The sequence below is a fragment of the Heptranchias perlo genome, chromosome 5, assembly GCF_035084215.1.
Source record: "Heptranchias perlo isolate sHepPer1 chromosome 5, sHepPer1.hap1, whole genome shotgun sequence".
Taxonomy (NCBI): domain Eukaryota; kingdom Metazoa; phylum Chordata; class Chondrichthyes; order Hexanchiformes; family Hexanchidae; genus Heptranchias; species Heptranchias perlo.
In genome coordinates this window covers 101276278-101294329 of record NC_090329.1, presented here as the reverse complement: position 1 = coordinate 101294329, position 18052 = coordinate 101276278, and the positions used below count along the sequence as shown (strand labels likewise).

Below are 18052 nucleotides of genomic sequence, written 5' to 3'. Positions count from 1 at the left end.
ATATTTCCTGATGTGGCTCAGTGTCAAATTTTGTTTGATAATGCTCCTGTGAAGCGTCTTGGGTCGTTTTACTACATTAAAGGTGCTATATTAATGCAAGTTGTCATCCAGGTGTAGGTCCATTTCTGTTCTGGCAACCAAAGTCAGTGTTGGCACTTACTAATCGTACACGCCACGACAGTGATACATGATCATATTTACACTGAAGTCTTGGTGATTGGAATATCACTGCCTACACGCTTATTAGGAAATAAATCTGCCAAACCACCCTGATGGCTTTCATTTAAAAAAGTGTCAGTTTCGAATGTGGGAGGGAAGGGCAGCGAAGAAACATCTCTGCAAAAATAGGATAAAATGGTCCTCATGCCAGAAAAGAGACTAAAACCAGGTCATGCATGTACAAATACAAACACCTGATCTACTGTGATAATCACAAAGGAAGATTTCCTCTTTGTGCTACACGTAATGTAGCTGTGAACTCCTTTGTTGACAAGATTTTGCTGTAAGGAATCTTACAACACCAGGTTATAGTCCAACAGCTTTATTCGAAAATCACAAGCTTTCGGAGGCTTTCTCCTTCGTCAGGTGTCGGATTCCTTGAAAATTACCGCATATATAGTCAGAGAACAATGCATGGTGATTACAGATAATCTTTCCAACTGCCCGTTATCAAGGCAATCAAATGAATTGAATAGTGTTCAGACAGAGAAACATTAGATACCAGACTACTGAAGATACAAACGGAGCATGGTACATTGGCGAGACCATGCAGACACTGCGACAACGGATGAATGGACACCGCGCAATAATCGCCAGACAGGAGGGTTCCCTCCCAGTCGGGGAACACTTCAGCAGTCAAGGACATTCAGTCACCGATCTTCGGGTAAGCGTTCTCCAAGGCGGCCTTCGAGACACAAGACAACGCAAAGTCGTCGAGCAGAAATTGATAGCCAAGTTCCGCACCCATGAGGACGGCCTCAACCGGGATCTTGGGTTCATGTCACGCTACATGTAACCCCACCAGCGGAAAAAAAAGTTATGTTTTTAATATAACTGGTCATTCTCTCTCTTTCTCTTCCTTTTGGATGTTTCTCTCTCTCTCTCCCTCTCTGTCTTTGGTTCTGGCCGTTTGTATATTCAGTAGTCTGGTATCTAATGTTTCTCTGTCTGAACACTATTCAATTCATTTGATTGCCTTGATAACGGGCAGTTGGGCATTGTTCTCTGACTATATATGCGGTAATTTTCAAGGAATCCGACACTCACCTGACGAAGGAGAAAGCCTCCGAAAGCTTGTGATTTTCAAATAAAACTGTTGGACTATAACCTGGTGTTGTAAGATTCCTTACATTTGTACACCCCAGTCCATCACCGGCATCTCCACATCAAGATTTTGCTGCACAGAGGAAATTTTACATCATTTATGCATCTACACAGGTAACACAGCAAATCACCACAAAGAAAAAGGACAACTCTCATCTTTTAAGCTGTAAAGCTGTATAGTCAACTTGAAATGTAATTGTTATAACCAGTCCCAACCACTTAGTACTGTTCCTTTGCATTTTTTAAATGTATAAATTGGGGAAAAATTATTACACTTCAAACAAACAGCAGCTTTTTTGTGTCATAATTAAAGACTTTTATAATGCAGTGACTACTTCGTATAATATACTACTTAAAGTTGGTTATAACCAGTACAACTCCCATTTAGCTATTATTTCACACTGTGGCCAACTCTGTAGGAATCCAAACTTAGAAACAGAGGTCCCATGTGACCATTTTCAACATAAAAAAGTGTGATTTTGTTTTATTGCTTAATATGTTTACAATTTAATTTTGAAATGCATTTTCTGTTGTAAAAAATGCACTCTGATGTACAGCTAAATGCTACAACCAACTTCTGAAATCCTGATTACACAGAGAAACAGGTCTGGTTTTATAGCCACAGCCATACATACATGCAATTCTGCTATTTCACTTTTTTTTAAAGTTAAGAAAATATTTTGAAAGGTTTTTTTTCCTATTTAAAACACACTCTCTTCTGGTACAAACTACTGGGTGTATGGGTGTATATAGTGAAGAGCAATGCACAACTCATTGTAGATCCCCATACTCTGAAGACGTGGAAAAAGACTAACTCAATTTCTTATCCTCAATATAAATAGTGCTGCGGGATTTTATGATCTCCGTCTTAAAAGCTACATTCGCAGGCTGTCCCAATGGTTTAGTAGGTAAACATGGATTGACACTAAGCCATAGTATCAAAAAGGTCCAGTTTCATCCTCGGTCTGTGCGGAATTGACTAATCTCAGTCAGAGCAGCAGTGAGGACACTACACTTGGTTTTAGTCTCCTCAGGAAGGGAAAATGCATCAGGGTTTCTGTCCTTGAGTGCTATCCAGTGATGGAGAATGTGGATCGAGTCAAAGGCAGGATTGAACTCAATGGTGATTCCCCCACTCCCACTCAAAGGAATCAGGCCACCAGTATTTACAGTCCAGGCTCACACAAAGAAATAACATATTGTTCGGGATATAGTCCAGCTGCTAGCTCTCAGAGAACCGTATCCCAGCATCAGTCACTGACTTAAGAAATGGGACAAAAATCGACAGGAGGGGGATGGGGGGAGGATGAGAAGCTGCATTACTCCCCAGTAATTTGTACTGTATGAAATCAACAGAACAAAATTAGGATCTTTCTGAAAAAAAACATCAGACTTGAGATCAGTTCTGAAGTTGAGAGTTAAAAGTTTTAATGTTAGTAAAACAATACTCGTCTGTTTACATGGGTCCAGTGATTAACATGGCCACTCTACCTCTATGTTGGGACCTTCAGTACAAAGCCAAACATCAGAGCTAATGAACACTAGTCATTTCCTTGACTTTCCTATGAGAAGCTGATAACCTGCAATCAAAACGAACATTTTAGCATTGGATTTGTAGACATCTGGACTGAAAACACAGGGCACAACTATGTTTGTATACAGTAGAAAATGGAGCCAGGAAAAAGCAGCACTATAACTGAGGTAGAGGTAAAGTAAAATAAAAAGCTATACAGCAAGAGTTCACTGAAATAGTAAACATAACTAAACCTTAGACATTAAAAAAATTGACATTAGGATATGGATTTGAAAAAGGGTGAAGACCAGATACCTCTTTCATAAAACTTGTTCAGTGCAATTCATTTAATGGTGAGTTTTCTTGTCTACCTTCATGTCAATACCAATGTATTGATCACAAATTTCATTTACAAAGTAAATACAATAAATTACAAAGATGGCAAAGGGTACAATAGATTGGTTCAAAGCCAGCTGGAAATACATGCAGCCATCTTTTACTGACTCAGGCTATTTGACTCTAAAACACAACTATTTATTTTAAACCTTGCCTACATATCTTATTCACGCTTGGCTTTTCCTTTTTTCTTCTTCTTCCCATTTTCTACCACTAGTTTGTTTTCGGATTTGATCATTCCATTAACCATTCCATTGCCATTCACAATCACTTTTCCATTCTTGATATACTCTTTCTTTGGTTCCCTGTAGGTCTGGTAATAAAAGTTGACGAAGAGGATGATGAAGGAAATGGCATAAGCTATCAGTGCCCAGTGCATCCATCTTGGGAAAGGGCAATCAATGTAGAGGGAGTAAGCAGTATGGCCTATGGTGACATGAAACTGTACCTGTATTAAGAGACAATAATATTTGTAACAAGGTCAGACAATTTTGCTAAACCTATTGTCCAGATATTCGATTATAATTTTTTGTATCATTATTTCTGCCCTCCCACATCTTTCCCCTCCTGAAGTATCCTCTGCCATAAATTTTCTGCAACCATTTCTTTTTCTGAACTTGTACACTATATTGAAAATAACCTAAGCAGGATGTAAAGTTAGAAATACTTCTGGAGACAAGTGAATGTTTTAAACAAAAGCACAAAGAATATTACAGTGACCGTGTGTTTGCACACTAATTGAGGTGGAGGCTTATTGTGCAGGACACCAAGAGTTAAAAAGGTAAAAGACCAGATAAACTAAGAAGTAATAATTAGGTGACACCGAGCCTAAGTTTAGAAATAAATCTCTAGAAATAAATCTCAAGAATATAGGAGGGAGGAAAAAGGAAGAGCAAGGTAAGGAGTTCCACAATTTTAAAGGACCTGGGGGGAAAAAACTGCAATGAATCAAGATAATCAGCATTCAGAGATGAAGAAGAACATGTAGTACATCACTGTGTATTGCACCTTGAGGGAAAAAAAACAGTAGAGTTTAGAAAAATATTGACCATAGCAGTATATTTATGAAGTAAAAGATTCCAATGGAGAAAGAGGGGTTGGTTGTTAAAGGTAAGCAAAGAAACACCTATCGGATGGCAAGCTTTATCTTGTATCCTGTCCAGAAATGTGGAAGAGGTATTCAAAGAGCCTATCCATATATGGAAACAGCATTCAAATTTTGGGATTAAGCTTTATAGAGAGAGTTAAAAGTTGTTAACAGTACTGAGCTGCTCATTATTTATCCCACATGTAAAGGATCTGCACAGCTTAAACTAGCTGTTTTAATATATTTATTACCTTCCGTTTGTGGCAAAAATTTATTCAACTCTAAATTTTAGAAGCAACTATTTACAATTTAACTGTAGAAATATTTTGAAAATATATTTGTAATGTTGTTGTGCAATAGTTTCAATTTTGTCTGCACTGGGACCATTAAATGGCAGTTACAGTATGATGACAAGTTATTACTGTTAAGTGCTCTCTTTTGAACAGAGTTCGCTCCTTTGGGAGAGCCTCAAGATAAATACCCTGCTGGCTGCTTCTCTGTAGACCTTCTGTAGGTTCCCTCTTGGGAAGCAAGAATGCTCTTTGTCTATAAACATATTCAGCCGCGTCACTCATTAGGAGAGACAATCATCTATTTCAGCTCAAAAATGCAATCTATTTTTAATGTATGTCACTTTTACAAATAAACACAGCTCCGTTATGTTTAAAATGGGGTTTCTCTCCGTCACTGCCAACATCTACCCAATTACAACTCTGGAAAAATGATGTTAGTGACTTTTTCCCCACTGAGATATGAACACCAGTTGGAGATGGTGTGTGATTAGCTGGTTCAGTGTTTGAGAAATCATCTATGGACCCATACTACAATAGAGTTGAGGCTGCCCGGACTCATTTGACATAGGACCTTTGCAACCAGTAAAGAGTGACTAATCCCATCTGACTGAGCTGTATCTGAACTGAGTTGCAGAGATAAAAGTGCAAAGATCTACCCAATACAACATCCAGTCCTCCCGAATACGATCTGAATAATTTTTAGATTTAAAAAACTGATGTAACTGATACAAAGATTTAATTTACCAGTTGTAAGATGGTCAAATATCGTTTCCACCAAAGGTATTTTTGAAACTGTGGGCCACAAGCTGCTAATCCATAGTACAGGTACATAACAACATGGATGACAGCATTCATATGAGCTCCAAAAAAAGCTGAAACAGCAAAAGAAAGCAATAGTTACAGAAGTCAAAGAAATACATTCTTCAAACTCAAAAGTCTTTCAAATTGTGAAAAATTTACAAAATCAGATATTTGACTTTTTAAACAATATATTCAGTATTTTTTTATTTTTATTTTTTTCCTTACAGCACAGAAAGGGGCCATTCAGCCTGTCGTGCCTGTGTCAGCTCTTTGAAAGAGCTGTCTAATTTAGTCCCACACCCCAGCTTTCTCCCCATAACCCTGCAAATTAGTTCTCTTCAAGTACATGTCCAATTGCTTTTTCAAAGTACTGACAGAATCAGATTCCACCATCCTTTCAGGTAACGCATTTCAGATCTTAACAACCCTTTGTGAGAAAAAAATTCTCCTCTAGTTCTTTAGCTATTCATTTTATATCTATGACTTCTGATTACCGACCCACTTGCCAGAAGAAACAGTTTCTCCCTACTTGGTCTATCAAAACCTCTTATAAATTCTGAATACCTCTATTAGCTCTCCCCTTAATCGTCTCTGCTCTAAGAACAATCCCAGCTTCTCCAAACTCGCCACATAACTGAAGTCCCTCATGCCTAGTATCATCCTGGTAAACTGTCTTTGTACCCTCTCTAAAGTGGAATACTTGGGAAATAGTGACCATAACTCAATTAGGTTTATATCGGGAAAGTGCAGGAATGCTTCCACCCTCCTCCCCCCCCTAAAGGAAGGAGGGAGGGGGTGGAGGGGAGTTAGCAGAGTGGGGGGGGGGGGGGGGGGGGGAAGAAGGAACACTCCTGCACTTTCCCAATATAAACCTAATTGAGTTATGGTCACTATTTCTCAAGTGTTCTAACTTCAGTTCACTTACTTATCCTGCTTGGTTACCTTGAACCTAGATCTAGCACTTTATGGTTCCTTGCAAAATACTAAGTAAGGATGTATTCCAAGAACATATCTCCATTTTGACCACAAAAGTTAATCTTATCTCATCTTAGGTGAGGAGCTGTGGGATCTATATTCCACTTATGATGCTAATCATAAGTCACTCTATAAAATATAAATCATATCCTTTGACTCATCATGCATTCTTTGTTTCAGCTTATCCTATATGCATCGCATAGGCTAACATGCAAAGGATTTCTCAACTATCTACAAGGCAACTATGTGCTGTTATTATGCATTACTGTCTTGGTTTTATAGACAACAAATGTTTGCCACTCTTGTGCTGCAACTTGGCCTCAATCCTACTCACCTCCATTATTGTAATACTTTGATATAATTGATATGTGGGGGATGATGGGATATGGAAGAATGTTAGTTTTTCCCTCAAGGTCTACAAAGAAAACTGGCAAGCATAAACAATGACACATCACAACAGCATGATTTGTTTTCTCACATTTATCTGTTTAAAGGTTCCCAGTGAATGAGACTAAATATCCTCATAAGATTGCAATTATTGTAACTGGTAAGCACTGGATATATTTTTCCTTCCAAGATTGACACCTTGAAACTAAACACATTGGAAATATAATCTTGGGCAAGGTACTTTTAATTGCATGTTCAAAAAGATACCAAGGATCATAGAACAGAATCATAGAATCGTTACAGCACAGGAGGTGCCCAAAGTGCGATGCCCAGAATTGGACACAATACTCCAGTTGTGACCGAACCAGTGTTTTACAAAGGTTCAACATAACTTCCTTGCTTTTGTACTCTATGCCTCAATTTATAAAGCCCAGGACACTGTATGCTTTTTTAACTGCTCTCTCAACCTGTCCTGCCACCTTCAAAGATTTGCACATATATATCTCTCTGTTCCTGCACCCCCTTTAGAATTGTACCATTTAGTTTATATTGCCTTTCCTCATTCTTACAGCCAAAATGTATCACTTCACACTTCTCTGCGTTAAATTTCATCTGCCATGTGTCTGCCCATTCCACCAGCCTGTCTAAGTCCTGTTGAAGTCTATTACTATCCTCCTCACTGTTTACTACACATCCAAGTTTTATGTCATCTGCAAATTTTGAAATTGTGCCCTGTACACCGAAGTCCAAGTCATCTTATTTTTATATATAAATAGCAAAAAAAGCAGTGGTCCTAGTAACGACCCCTGGGGAACTCCAGTCCGAAAAACAACCGTTCACCACTACTCTCTGTTTCCTGTCACTTAAACAAATTTTGTATCCATGCTGCCATTGCCCCTTTTATTCCATGGGCTTCAATTTTGCTGACAAGCCTATTGTGTGGCACTTTATCAAATGCCTTTTGAAAGTCCATATACACATTAACCATATTGCTTCATCAACCCTCTGTTACCTCATTAACTAACTTGATTGAGTTTTTTTGTACACAGTATTCCCAAGTTTTAACTGACACCCAATCACAAGAGCTGAGAACATCGTAACTCTTGTGCAAACCCTCATAAGCCAGCTAGAGATGAAACAAGTATATAAAATATAACATGCAGTACTTTATATTTTCCTCTTTTATAGATATGATCAAATAGTAATAACTTGTATTTATACTGTAGCAGGACTTCAAGATAGGCCAATAAATTGAATGATAGACTGCCCTCATCCTCAATTCCTCAGCAGAGCTTTTCATTTTATAACTTAATTTTGATATAGATTTAGTGCCCCTGATAATCAGGAGTATGTGACTATGTCTGGCAATACGCCTTTTGTACTCACATTGCCCTCCTGCTACCCATTTGATTCCGATCCACCAGAGGGTAAACATTGTGAAGTGATGATATACGTGCAGGAAGCTGACCTGGTTAAATTTCTTCCTCAATATAAAAAATACTGTGTCCAAGTACTCAATCCCTTTTGAGACATAGTACCACCACAAGGCTGAAGCTATCTGTGATAGATAAGAAGAAATTGTAATGAATAAAGCTATTTTAACAATTACAAAAAAAGTGAATTTCCCAACATGCACATTTCATAACTCACATTTTACAAACAAGATAAAAAGAAAACCACAAACGTTGGATATTTGAACTAAAAGAACAAAAGTTGCTAGAAATGCTTAACAGATTGGTCAACATTTGAAAGAGACAAATAGTTTAATGAATGGGATGCCATAAAAACGGGCATCAGTAAAAGTGACCACGAAACTACTGGATTGTCATAAAACCCCAACTGGTTCACTAATATATATTAGGGAAGGAAAACAGCCATCCTTACCTGGTCTGGCCTATACGTAACTCCAGTCCCACACCAATGTGGTTGACTCTTAACTGCCACTCAGTTGTATCAAACCACTACACCAGTCATTCACAAAGTCAGCCTACCATCACTTTCCCAGGGCAACTAGGGATGGGCAATAAACGCCAGCCTTGCCAGCAACACGCAGATCCAGAGAATGAATACAAATTTTTAAAAAACAATTCCAATACCATAAATTGTTGCACGTTGTCTTCGGTCCCCGCCACAAATTCTGTTCCCTAGCCACCAACTTCATCCCTCTTTCTAGCCACTGAGACTGAACCAGACCATTCGCAACCTTGGCGTCCTATATGACCCTGAAATGAGCTTCTGACCACATACCTGCTCCATCACCAAGACCAACTACTTCCACCTCCATAACATCACCCGTTTCCGTCCCTACCTCAGCTCATCTGCTGCTAGAATCCTCATCCATGCCTTTGTTACCTCTAGACTATTCCATGCTCTCCTGGCTGGCCTCCCATCTTCCACTTGAGCTCATCCAAAACTCTGCTGCCCGCATCATAACTCGCACCAAGTCCCATTCACCTATAACCCCGTGCTCGCTGACCTTCACTGGCTCCCGATCCGGGAACATCTCTATTTTAAAATTCTCATCCTTGTTCTTAAATCCCTCCATGGCCTTGCTCCTCCCTTTCTCTGTAACCTCCTTCAGCCCCACAACCCTCCAAGATCTCTACGCTCCTCCAATTCTTCCCTATTGCACATCCCCGATTTTAATCGCTCCACCTTTGGCAGCAGTGCCTTCAGCTGCCTAGGCCCTAAGCTCTGGAATCCCCTCCCTAAAACTCTCCTTAAAATCTACCCCTTTGACCAAGCTTTTGGTCACCTGTCCTAATATCTCCTTATGTGGCTCGGTGTCAAATTTTGTTTGATAATCGCTCCTGTGAAGCGCCTCGGAACATTTTACCACGTTAAGGGCTATATAAATGCAAGTTATTGTTGTTGCACATAAATATGTTGGGTTTTAATGACAATCTGAAGAGAGAGAGAAAAAAAAGAGAAAGGAAGTGAAAGGAAGGGAGAAAGAGAAAGGAAAACTCAAAATCCAAAGAAACATAGAAACAAAAGAGGACAAAAGGCAAGCAAAAAAGGAAGGAAGGAAGGAAGGACAACATGAGAGAGATAGTTAAGAAAGAGTGCATGCTACAACTTATCATGAGCAATGTTATGGCATACTCATATCTTTTTAAAAAAGACAATCTATTGGCCCGGAATTTGCTGAAAAAATAACAGCGTGTGAACATCACACGCAGTTATTAATGTGCAAATTCGCCAGCAACTTGTGGCGAGGAAGAGATACCCCATTAATTGAGAATCGCCACAAGTCGCTGGATGATTTGCCGTTAGCTTCATGAAAACAGCATCTCGCCCTTAACCTCCCCGAGAGTTTCATGAAATTGCTGTGTTTGCACATTAATGGACCATTAAACTTGCCACAGAAAGTTACGTCTAGCGCACATACCCCTTTAACAATGTGATTATTGTTAACGACTGCCAATCAACCTCTCTTGCCCAGAAAGTGAACAATTTTCTTTTCCTTGGTCTCTTTTTTCTCTCTCTCTAAATCCAATCTTTCTTTTCCTCTCTATTTCTCTTTCCGTATCTGATTTGACATTGACTTCACCCTCCTTCTCAGTCCTTCCTCTGTTTATTTCTCGCTTTAAATCTCATTGATTAAGGAGATACACTGTTTGTCCCATTGTTCACCAAGGTCCCAGATGCCCCTGCTGCACCTGTTATCAGCTCACACTTACAGCAACTCACAGGGCAAAAAAATTGAGCTGAAGGGTGCAGGAAAGAATCTACCTAACGGAGCACGCCGCGAGATGCCTGACTCCAGCAAATTCCAGCCCAATATATCTATTTATATACTAAAAACAGTCTCTCCCCACCTCAAATCCTTTCCTTCTCATCCCATCCACGACAAGACATCAAATCTGTTCCTTACCAACCCACCCCTTCTTCCTTGCCTTACCCTCCAACTTACCCTCGATCCATTAGTACATATATAAAACAGTGACTTATTCAATTATTTAAACTATTTTGCCATGGGAATGGCAGAGTGATAAACATTTGATCACTGTGCATTGAGATAAAAGAATTGAAACATCAAAGGGAAATGATCTTTTTACAATGCAGGAAGGCAAAATCATGTGCGTAAAGTCCCTGACATTATGGACATCAAAAATATCTTAAAAGATTCAGTGACCTTCCCTTTGTGAATGTAGATTACTCCTGCCCAGTACGTGGAGGATGCTGGAATGAAGAATACTTGCATTTATCTTAAATGCAAGTTAAGAAATGAGAATGTTCCTGCCCAATGCTTATCTGTTAAATTTTTTAAGAAATAAGTTCTCAGGAATTGCACAGTTAATGAGAGTACCTACCCGCACTTCATTGACATCATCTGTGTAGTTGACAGTTTGGCAGATATAACTGTATCCTGCTGCTCTTGCAGCAAAGAAGAGCTGTAAAGATCAATAAATCATGAAGAGTTAGTAGTGATGAACAATAAAAACAGACTGCAATATATTTTAGGTTTATGTATGAAAACCAGTGTGTAAACTCACATATAAAATAGCAAAAAGGATCTTATGGGTGAAATGGGCCTCTATAGTAGTGTGGTTGCATTTACTTCACAAAGGTTGCTGTTGTTGGATCTCTGGTTCTCACATGCACATTTCAACATCATACAATAAAGGAAAGGCATCCTTAAGAATGAGATCTTGTAATTTGTCCGATATGTCTTTAGATCACCGAGTTTTACTGTCGGTAATTATTCTAAATATACAGATGAACTTATACATTTTGCAGTTTGTTATTAGGCAAACAGAAGTCACACGGGAAATATCACTGTTGGGGACTATTTAGCACCAATGATCCTTCTATAGCCTCTACTGGCATCCCACTTTTTTTGAATTTGAGGATAATCACTCTTTGCTTCCCTGTAGCGAAGTGGGTGAGCAACAGCAGCCTGGCCAGCATCTGGAGACCCCTTACATTGTCCATAATTACACAGCTGGAAGAAAATGAAAGAAGGGAAAGGAAAGAAGAAAGGAACTTGCATTGATATAGCACCTTTCACAACCTCAGGACACCCCAAAGTGCTTCATAACCAATGAAGTATTTTTGAAGTGCAGTCTCTATTGAAATGTAGGGAAATGTGTCAGCCAATTTGGGCGCTGCAAGATCCCACAAACAGCAATGAGATAAACGACCAGGTAACCTGTTTTGCCGCAACACAACTGGAGTAAAATTAACCCCAGGTGTAAATCAGAAGAGAAGAAGAAAGTAATTAATGGCTAGAAAATTTTGGGGGAAATTCTCTTATGTACCAAAGCAACGAGAGACAAGATAGGCAGGTGATCCGCTTCTCAGCTTCTGCTGCAGTGTCTGTCTACTTCTCAGGAGCTTGGAATGAATCTGTCCTTCCAATCTACTCTCCAGCCTTCATTTAACGTCTCCACATGATAGCGCAATGGTGAATTACCAATCTCAGCTGCACAGTCTGCTATGCAGCAATTCCGTACTCTGAATTTCGCAAGACTGGACAGGCTGGGGCTCTTTTCTCCAGAAGACAGAAGGCTGAGAGGTGAGCTGATAAGTGGTCTTTAAAATTATAAAAGGGATTCGATAGGGTGCATGTAGAGAATGTGTTATCTCTTATGGTGGAGTCCAAAACTAGGGGCCATAATATAAGATAGTCATTAATAAATTCAATAAAGAATTCAGGAGAAACTTCTTTACTCAGAGTGGTTAGAATGTGGAACTTTCTACCACATGGAGTAGCTAAGGCAAATAGCATAGACGCATTGAAGGGGAAGGTAGATAAGTACATGAGGGACAAAGGAAGAGAAGGATATGTTGATAGGGTGAGATGAAGTAAGGTGGAAGGAAGCTCATCTGGAGCATAATCACCGGCATAGATCTGTTGGGCCCAATGCCCTGTTTTTGTGCTGTAAATACTATGTTATGTTATTTTTATTAAAATTTAAACATATTCACAAATCTAAATGACACAGCAGAAAGATCCAATGTAAATAGAATTTAAAATTATGATAGACTAACCTCTTTAAAGATGTAGAAATTTAGTATAACCATTCCAAAGTTGTAGAAAATAAGCAGTGATCGGAGCTGAAAGGGCTCCCTGTTCTTCATCCATTTGGGACCCAGCCACACAAAGAGAAGGTAAAGACTGCTCACGGCCAATGTAGGTAGGGGAGACTGCATCAAAGTCCAGTTTTCCACCCGTTTGTCTGTTAAAATAATGAACTGGTTATAAATATGCTATTTAAAAAATAGCTGCATGTATCAAACACGACAGCTTTCAACTCAAGCTGCTTTTAGGAACATAGGAACAGGAGTAGGCCATTCAGCCCCTCGTGCCTGCTCCACCATGTGATAAGATCATGGCTGATCTGTGATCTAACTCCATATACCTGCCTTTGGCCCATATCCCTTAATACCTTTGGTTGCCAAAAAGCTATCTATCTCACATTTAAATTTAGCAATTGAGCTAGTATCAATTGCCGTTTGCGGAAGAGAGTTCCAAACTTCTACCACCCTTTGTGTGTAGAAATGTTTTCTAATCTCGCTCCTGAAAGGTCTGGCTCTAATTTTTAGACTGTGCCCCATACTCCTAGAATCTCCAACCAATGGAAATAGTTTCTCTCTATCCACCCTATCTGTTCCCCTTAATATCTTATAAACTTCGATCAGATCACCCCTTAACCTTCTAAACTCCAGAGAATACAACCCCAATTTGTATAATCTCTCCTGGTAACTTAACCCTTGAAGTCCGGGTAACATTCTAGTAAACCTACGCTGCACTCCCAAGGCCAATATGTCCTTCCGAAGGTGTGGTGCCCAGAACTGCTCACAGTACTCCAGGCGCAGTCTAACCAGGGTTTTGTATAGCTGCAGCATAACTTCTGCCCCCTTGTACTTCAGTCCTCTAGATATAAAGGCCAACATTCCATTAGCCTTATTGATTATTTTCTGCACCTGTTCATGACACTTCAATGATCTATGTACCTGAACCCCTAAGTCCCTTTGGACATCCACTGTTTTTAACTTACCACCATTTAGAAAGTACCCTGTTCTATCCTTTTTTGATCCAAAGTGGATGACCTCACATTTGTCTACATTGAATTCCATTTGCCACAGTTTTGCCCATTCACCTAATCTATCAATATCGCTTTGTAATTTTATGTTTTCATCTACACTGCTTACAATGCCACCAATCTTTGTGTCATCGGCAAACTTAGATATGAGACTTTCTATGCCTTCATCTAAGTCGTTAATAAATATTGCGAATAATTGAGGCCCCAAGACAGATCCCTGCGGGACTCCACTAATCACATCCTACCAATGTGAGTACCTACCCATTATCCCTACTCTGTGTCGCCTTTCGTTCAGCCAACTTCCTAACCAAGTCCGTACTTTTCCCTCGATTCCATGGGCTTCTATCTTAGCTAACAGTCTCTTATGTGGGACCTCATCAAATGCCTTCTGGAAGTCCATATAAATAACATCCATTGACATTCCCTTGTCCACTACTTTAGTCACCTCTTCAAAAGATTCAATCAGGTTTGTCAGGCGCAACCCACCTTTTATAAATCCATGCTGGCTCTCTCTGATTAACTGAAAATTCTCGAGGTGTTCGGTCACCCTATCCTTAATTACAGACTCCAGCATTTTCCCCACAACAGATGTTAGGCTAACTGGTCTATAATTCCCTGGTTTCCCTCTCTCTCCTTTCTTAAAAAGTGGAGTAACATGTGCAATTTTCCAATCTAGAGGGATCGTTCCTGAATCTAGAGAACTTTGAAAGATTATAGTTAGGGCATCTGCAATGTGCTCACCTACTTCCTTTAACACCCTGGGATGGAAACCATTTGGTCCTGGAGATTTGCCACTCTTTAGTGCTATTACTTTCTTCATTACTGTTGCTTTATTTATATTAATTTTATCGAGTCCCTGTCCCCGATTCAATATTAGTTTTCTTGGGATTTCCGGCATACTATCCTCTTTTTCTACTGTAAATGCTGACGCAAATTATTCGTTCAACATGTCCGCCATTTCCCCATTGTCAATGACAATATCCCCACTCTAGTTTTTAAGGGGCCAACACTGCTCCTGACCACCCTCTTTTTCCTAATATAAAAGTTCTTCGTATTGGTTTTGATATCCCTTGCAAGTTTCTTTTCATACTCTCTTTTTGTAGCTCTTACTATCGGTTTTGTGACCCTTTGTTAATACTTGTATCTTTCCCATTCGCCAGGATCTGTGCCATTTTTTGCCTTTTTGTATGCCCTTTCCTTATGTCTTGTACTGTCCTTTACCTCTTTAGTTGTCCATGGCTGTTTTTTTTTGCAAGTAGAGTTCTTGCCCATCAGGGGTATAAACCGATTCTGTATCACGGTAAATGTTTCTTTAAACATTTCCCACTGATCATCAATCGTTTTACCCATTAACAGATTTGCCCAGTTTACTGTGAACAGTCTCTGTCTCATCCCATTGAAGTCGGCCTTACCCAAGTCTAGAATCTTAGCAGCTGATTCATTTTTTTCCCTTTCAAACACTACCTTGAACTCGATCACGTTATGATCACTATTGAATAGATGTTCAAGCACAGTTAAGCCGTTCATTACTCATTACTAAATCTAGTATGGCTTGCCCCCTTGTTGCCTCTAGGACATACTGCTGTAGAAAACTATCCCGGACACACTCAAGAAATTCACTACCTTTCTGACAGTTGCTAGTCTGCTTTTCCCAATCTATGTGAAGGTTAAAGTCCCCATTAAGACCACTATGCTTTTCTTACACGCTTGTCTAATCTCTGCATTTATACAATCTAGCACTTCAGAGCTACTGCCAGGGGTCCTATACACAATTCCCACTAGTCTTAGATCCTTTCCTATTTCTCAATTCAACCCATAAGATCTCTGTTGGCTGCTTACCTCTCGTTATATCCTCCTTTATCATTGAAGTGATTTCATCTCTAATTATTAAGGCTACTCCTCCCCCTCTTCCATTTTCCCTGTCTCTCCTGTAGGCCTTATAACCCGGTATATTCAGTTCTCAATCCTGCCCATCCTGCAGCCATGTCTCTGTAATAGCTATCATGTTATACCCTTCAATTTGAATTTGAACCTGTAGTTCATTTAATTTATTCCTTATACACCGTGCATTTGTATATAGAACTCTTAGTTGGGCCACACACCCTAGCCTGACTTCAGCTTTGATGCTGGGTTAATCGCCTTACACCTTCTAGTTTTCACTTTAGCTGTAGTGTCTAAAGTACACTTTCTTTCTGCTGCTCTACGCTTTTCCCTTTCACTTGGTACCATTTAATTCAGAGTCCGGAAAACCAGCATTTGTGAACCAGCTCTAAAGTTTACATTGCTAAACAACAACTTGCAATTAAAAAGCAACTTTAATGTAGTAAAACGTCCCAAGGTGCTTCACAGGAGTGTTATCAAACAAAATTTGACACCGAGCCACATAAGGAGGTATTAGGACAGGTGACCAAAAGCTTGGTCAAAGAGGTAGGTTTTAAAGAGCATCTTGAAGGAGAGGGGTAGAGAGGTGGAGAGGTTTAGGGAGGGAATTCCAGAGCTTAGGGCCTAGGCAGCTGAAGGCATGGCCGCCAATGGTGGAACGATTAAAATCGGGGATGTGCAAGGGGCAAGAACTGGAAGAGCGCAAAGATCTCGGAGGATTGTCGGGCTAGAGGAGTTCACAGAGATAGGGAGGGACGAGGCCATGGAGGGATTTGAAAACAAGGATGAGAATTTTAAAAATCGAGGTGTTCCCAGACCGGTAGCCAATGTAGGTCAGCGAGCACAGGGGTGATGGGAGAACAGAACTTGGTGCTAGTTAGGATACGGGCAGCAGAGTTTTGGATGAGCTCAACTTTATGGAGGGTGGAAGATGAGAGGCCAGCCAGGAGAGCATTAAAATAAACCATTAACCCAGCAGCAGACTCAAAGACCCACGGGTTCACGAAACTATCTTTGGGAGAATGAAGCCCAATTTAGCTATGTGAATGTCACGAAATGGCTCAGATGCTGGTCTCCTGGAATCAGTACCAAAACGGTACCAATACAAAAGCAGTTTTATTTGTTCTTTCTCCTACATCGTTCTGTAGCTTCATACAATCCAAACTGCCCATTCTCTGCACCCAGCAGCCACCTTGCCCTTTACGCTTTTCGGGTGCTAATCTCTCCAACTTCCTTACCATTCTATTTATCACAGATGACACGACCGGCAGATTTACACTCTGCTGTTCTTGTTTTTCTTGGATACACATGAATAAAAGCGATTCAGCTGCTTCAATTACTGAGAATACATTATAAAATAAAAAAAGCAATGATAAATCTCAAATGTAATTTGTCATATTTGCACTTGGGGGAATCCCATCACCTGGTGAAAGTTATGGATACTGTGCAGCTAATGGCCCCTTTCCAAAAGGAAACAAGCTTCAAACTTGTACAATGCAGGTGGTCTTATGTAGCAGATAACTCCTGGGGTAGCTTGGAAGAATCCAGTATCAAAGCTTCATGCTCTGGTAAGCTATACTTGTACAGGAAGAACAATCCTTGATCCAGATGTGTGCAGGTCATCATGCACTAGATGGCACACCTCTGTAGCAGCCTGCATTGTGAAGTGGAGGTAGTGAAGACAAGGCTTCTCTGACATGTGCAAGTACAATGGAGTGGTCTCTAAAGGAAGCTCCTGAGGCAGCAACTAACGTGGCCAAAGCATCTCAAAGGTTGCAAATAGAACATTAGTGCAATATTTACTTCATGCAACATTTCACGCCACCCCGCAACTCCTATATTAGTGAACCTCCTGTGGGCTTGGTCACAGTCAGTTGAAATGGCTATCTGCCATTCACCTATATCTCTACTCTGTTGTTCTACCGATAAGCAGTTTCTTACAATGAACCTAGCAGATCACATTTCATCATGGGTTGTGAATGGGGCAAATGACCTCTCCAGGGCTGGAAACAGGTTTTGGGTTGTCAGAGGAGAACACTGATCTGGCTGGAGTGCAGAATGACTTCTCTGCTACCCATTCCTAGCTAATGCGCTGGGGGAAGTGGGTAGAAGTTGCAGTGAGCTGCAGGGCAGCAAAGGAAACAGGGTGGCAAAACAGATCCAGCATAGATAATAAAATTAAAAATAAATTTAAAATGAAGAAAATGTCAAACTTTTGCCTATAAAGAAGGACTGTATGTTGCTTGTGAAAATGGAGTAAAAAACAAAATGGCAGCCAGTGCCACCAGTGGTGAGAGGATTGAATTGCCAGCAATAGTGTTACCAAATAAAACTAAAAGCAGAC

At 40.0% G+C, this 18052-nt stretch overlaps 1 protein-coding gene across 1 annotated transcript in view; it reads right to left on the bottom strand.

Moving 5' to 3' along the window:
• Positions 1-2722: 2722 nt before the first annotated feature.
• elovl4a (ELOVL fatty acid elongase 4a) overlaps positions 2723-18052 on the bottom strand; it is a 55252-nt gene continuing 39922 nt past the window's right edge. The window contains exons 3-7 of the mRNA XM_067984925.1: positions 12773-12960; positions 11092-11172; positions 8162-8333; positions 5357-5484; positions 2723-3680 (exon numbers count right to left, since the gene is read on the bottom strand). Coding sequence (XP_067841026.1) covers positions 3396-3680; positions 5357-5484; positions 8162-8333; positions 11092-11172; positions 12773-12960 — 854 coding nt within the window. The 3' untranslated portion in view covers positions 2723-3395. The remainder of the gene's footprint in view (positions 3681-5356; positions 5485-8161; positions 8334-11091; positions 11173-12772; positions 12961-18052) is intronic.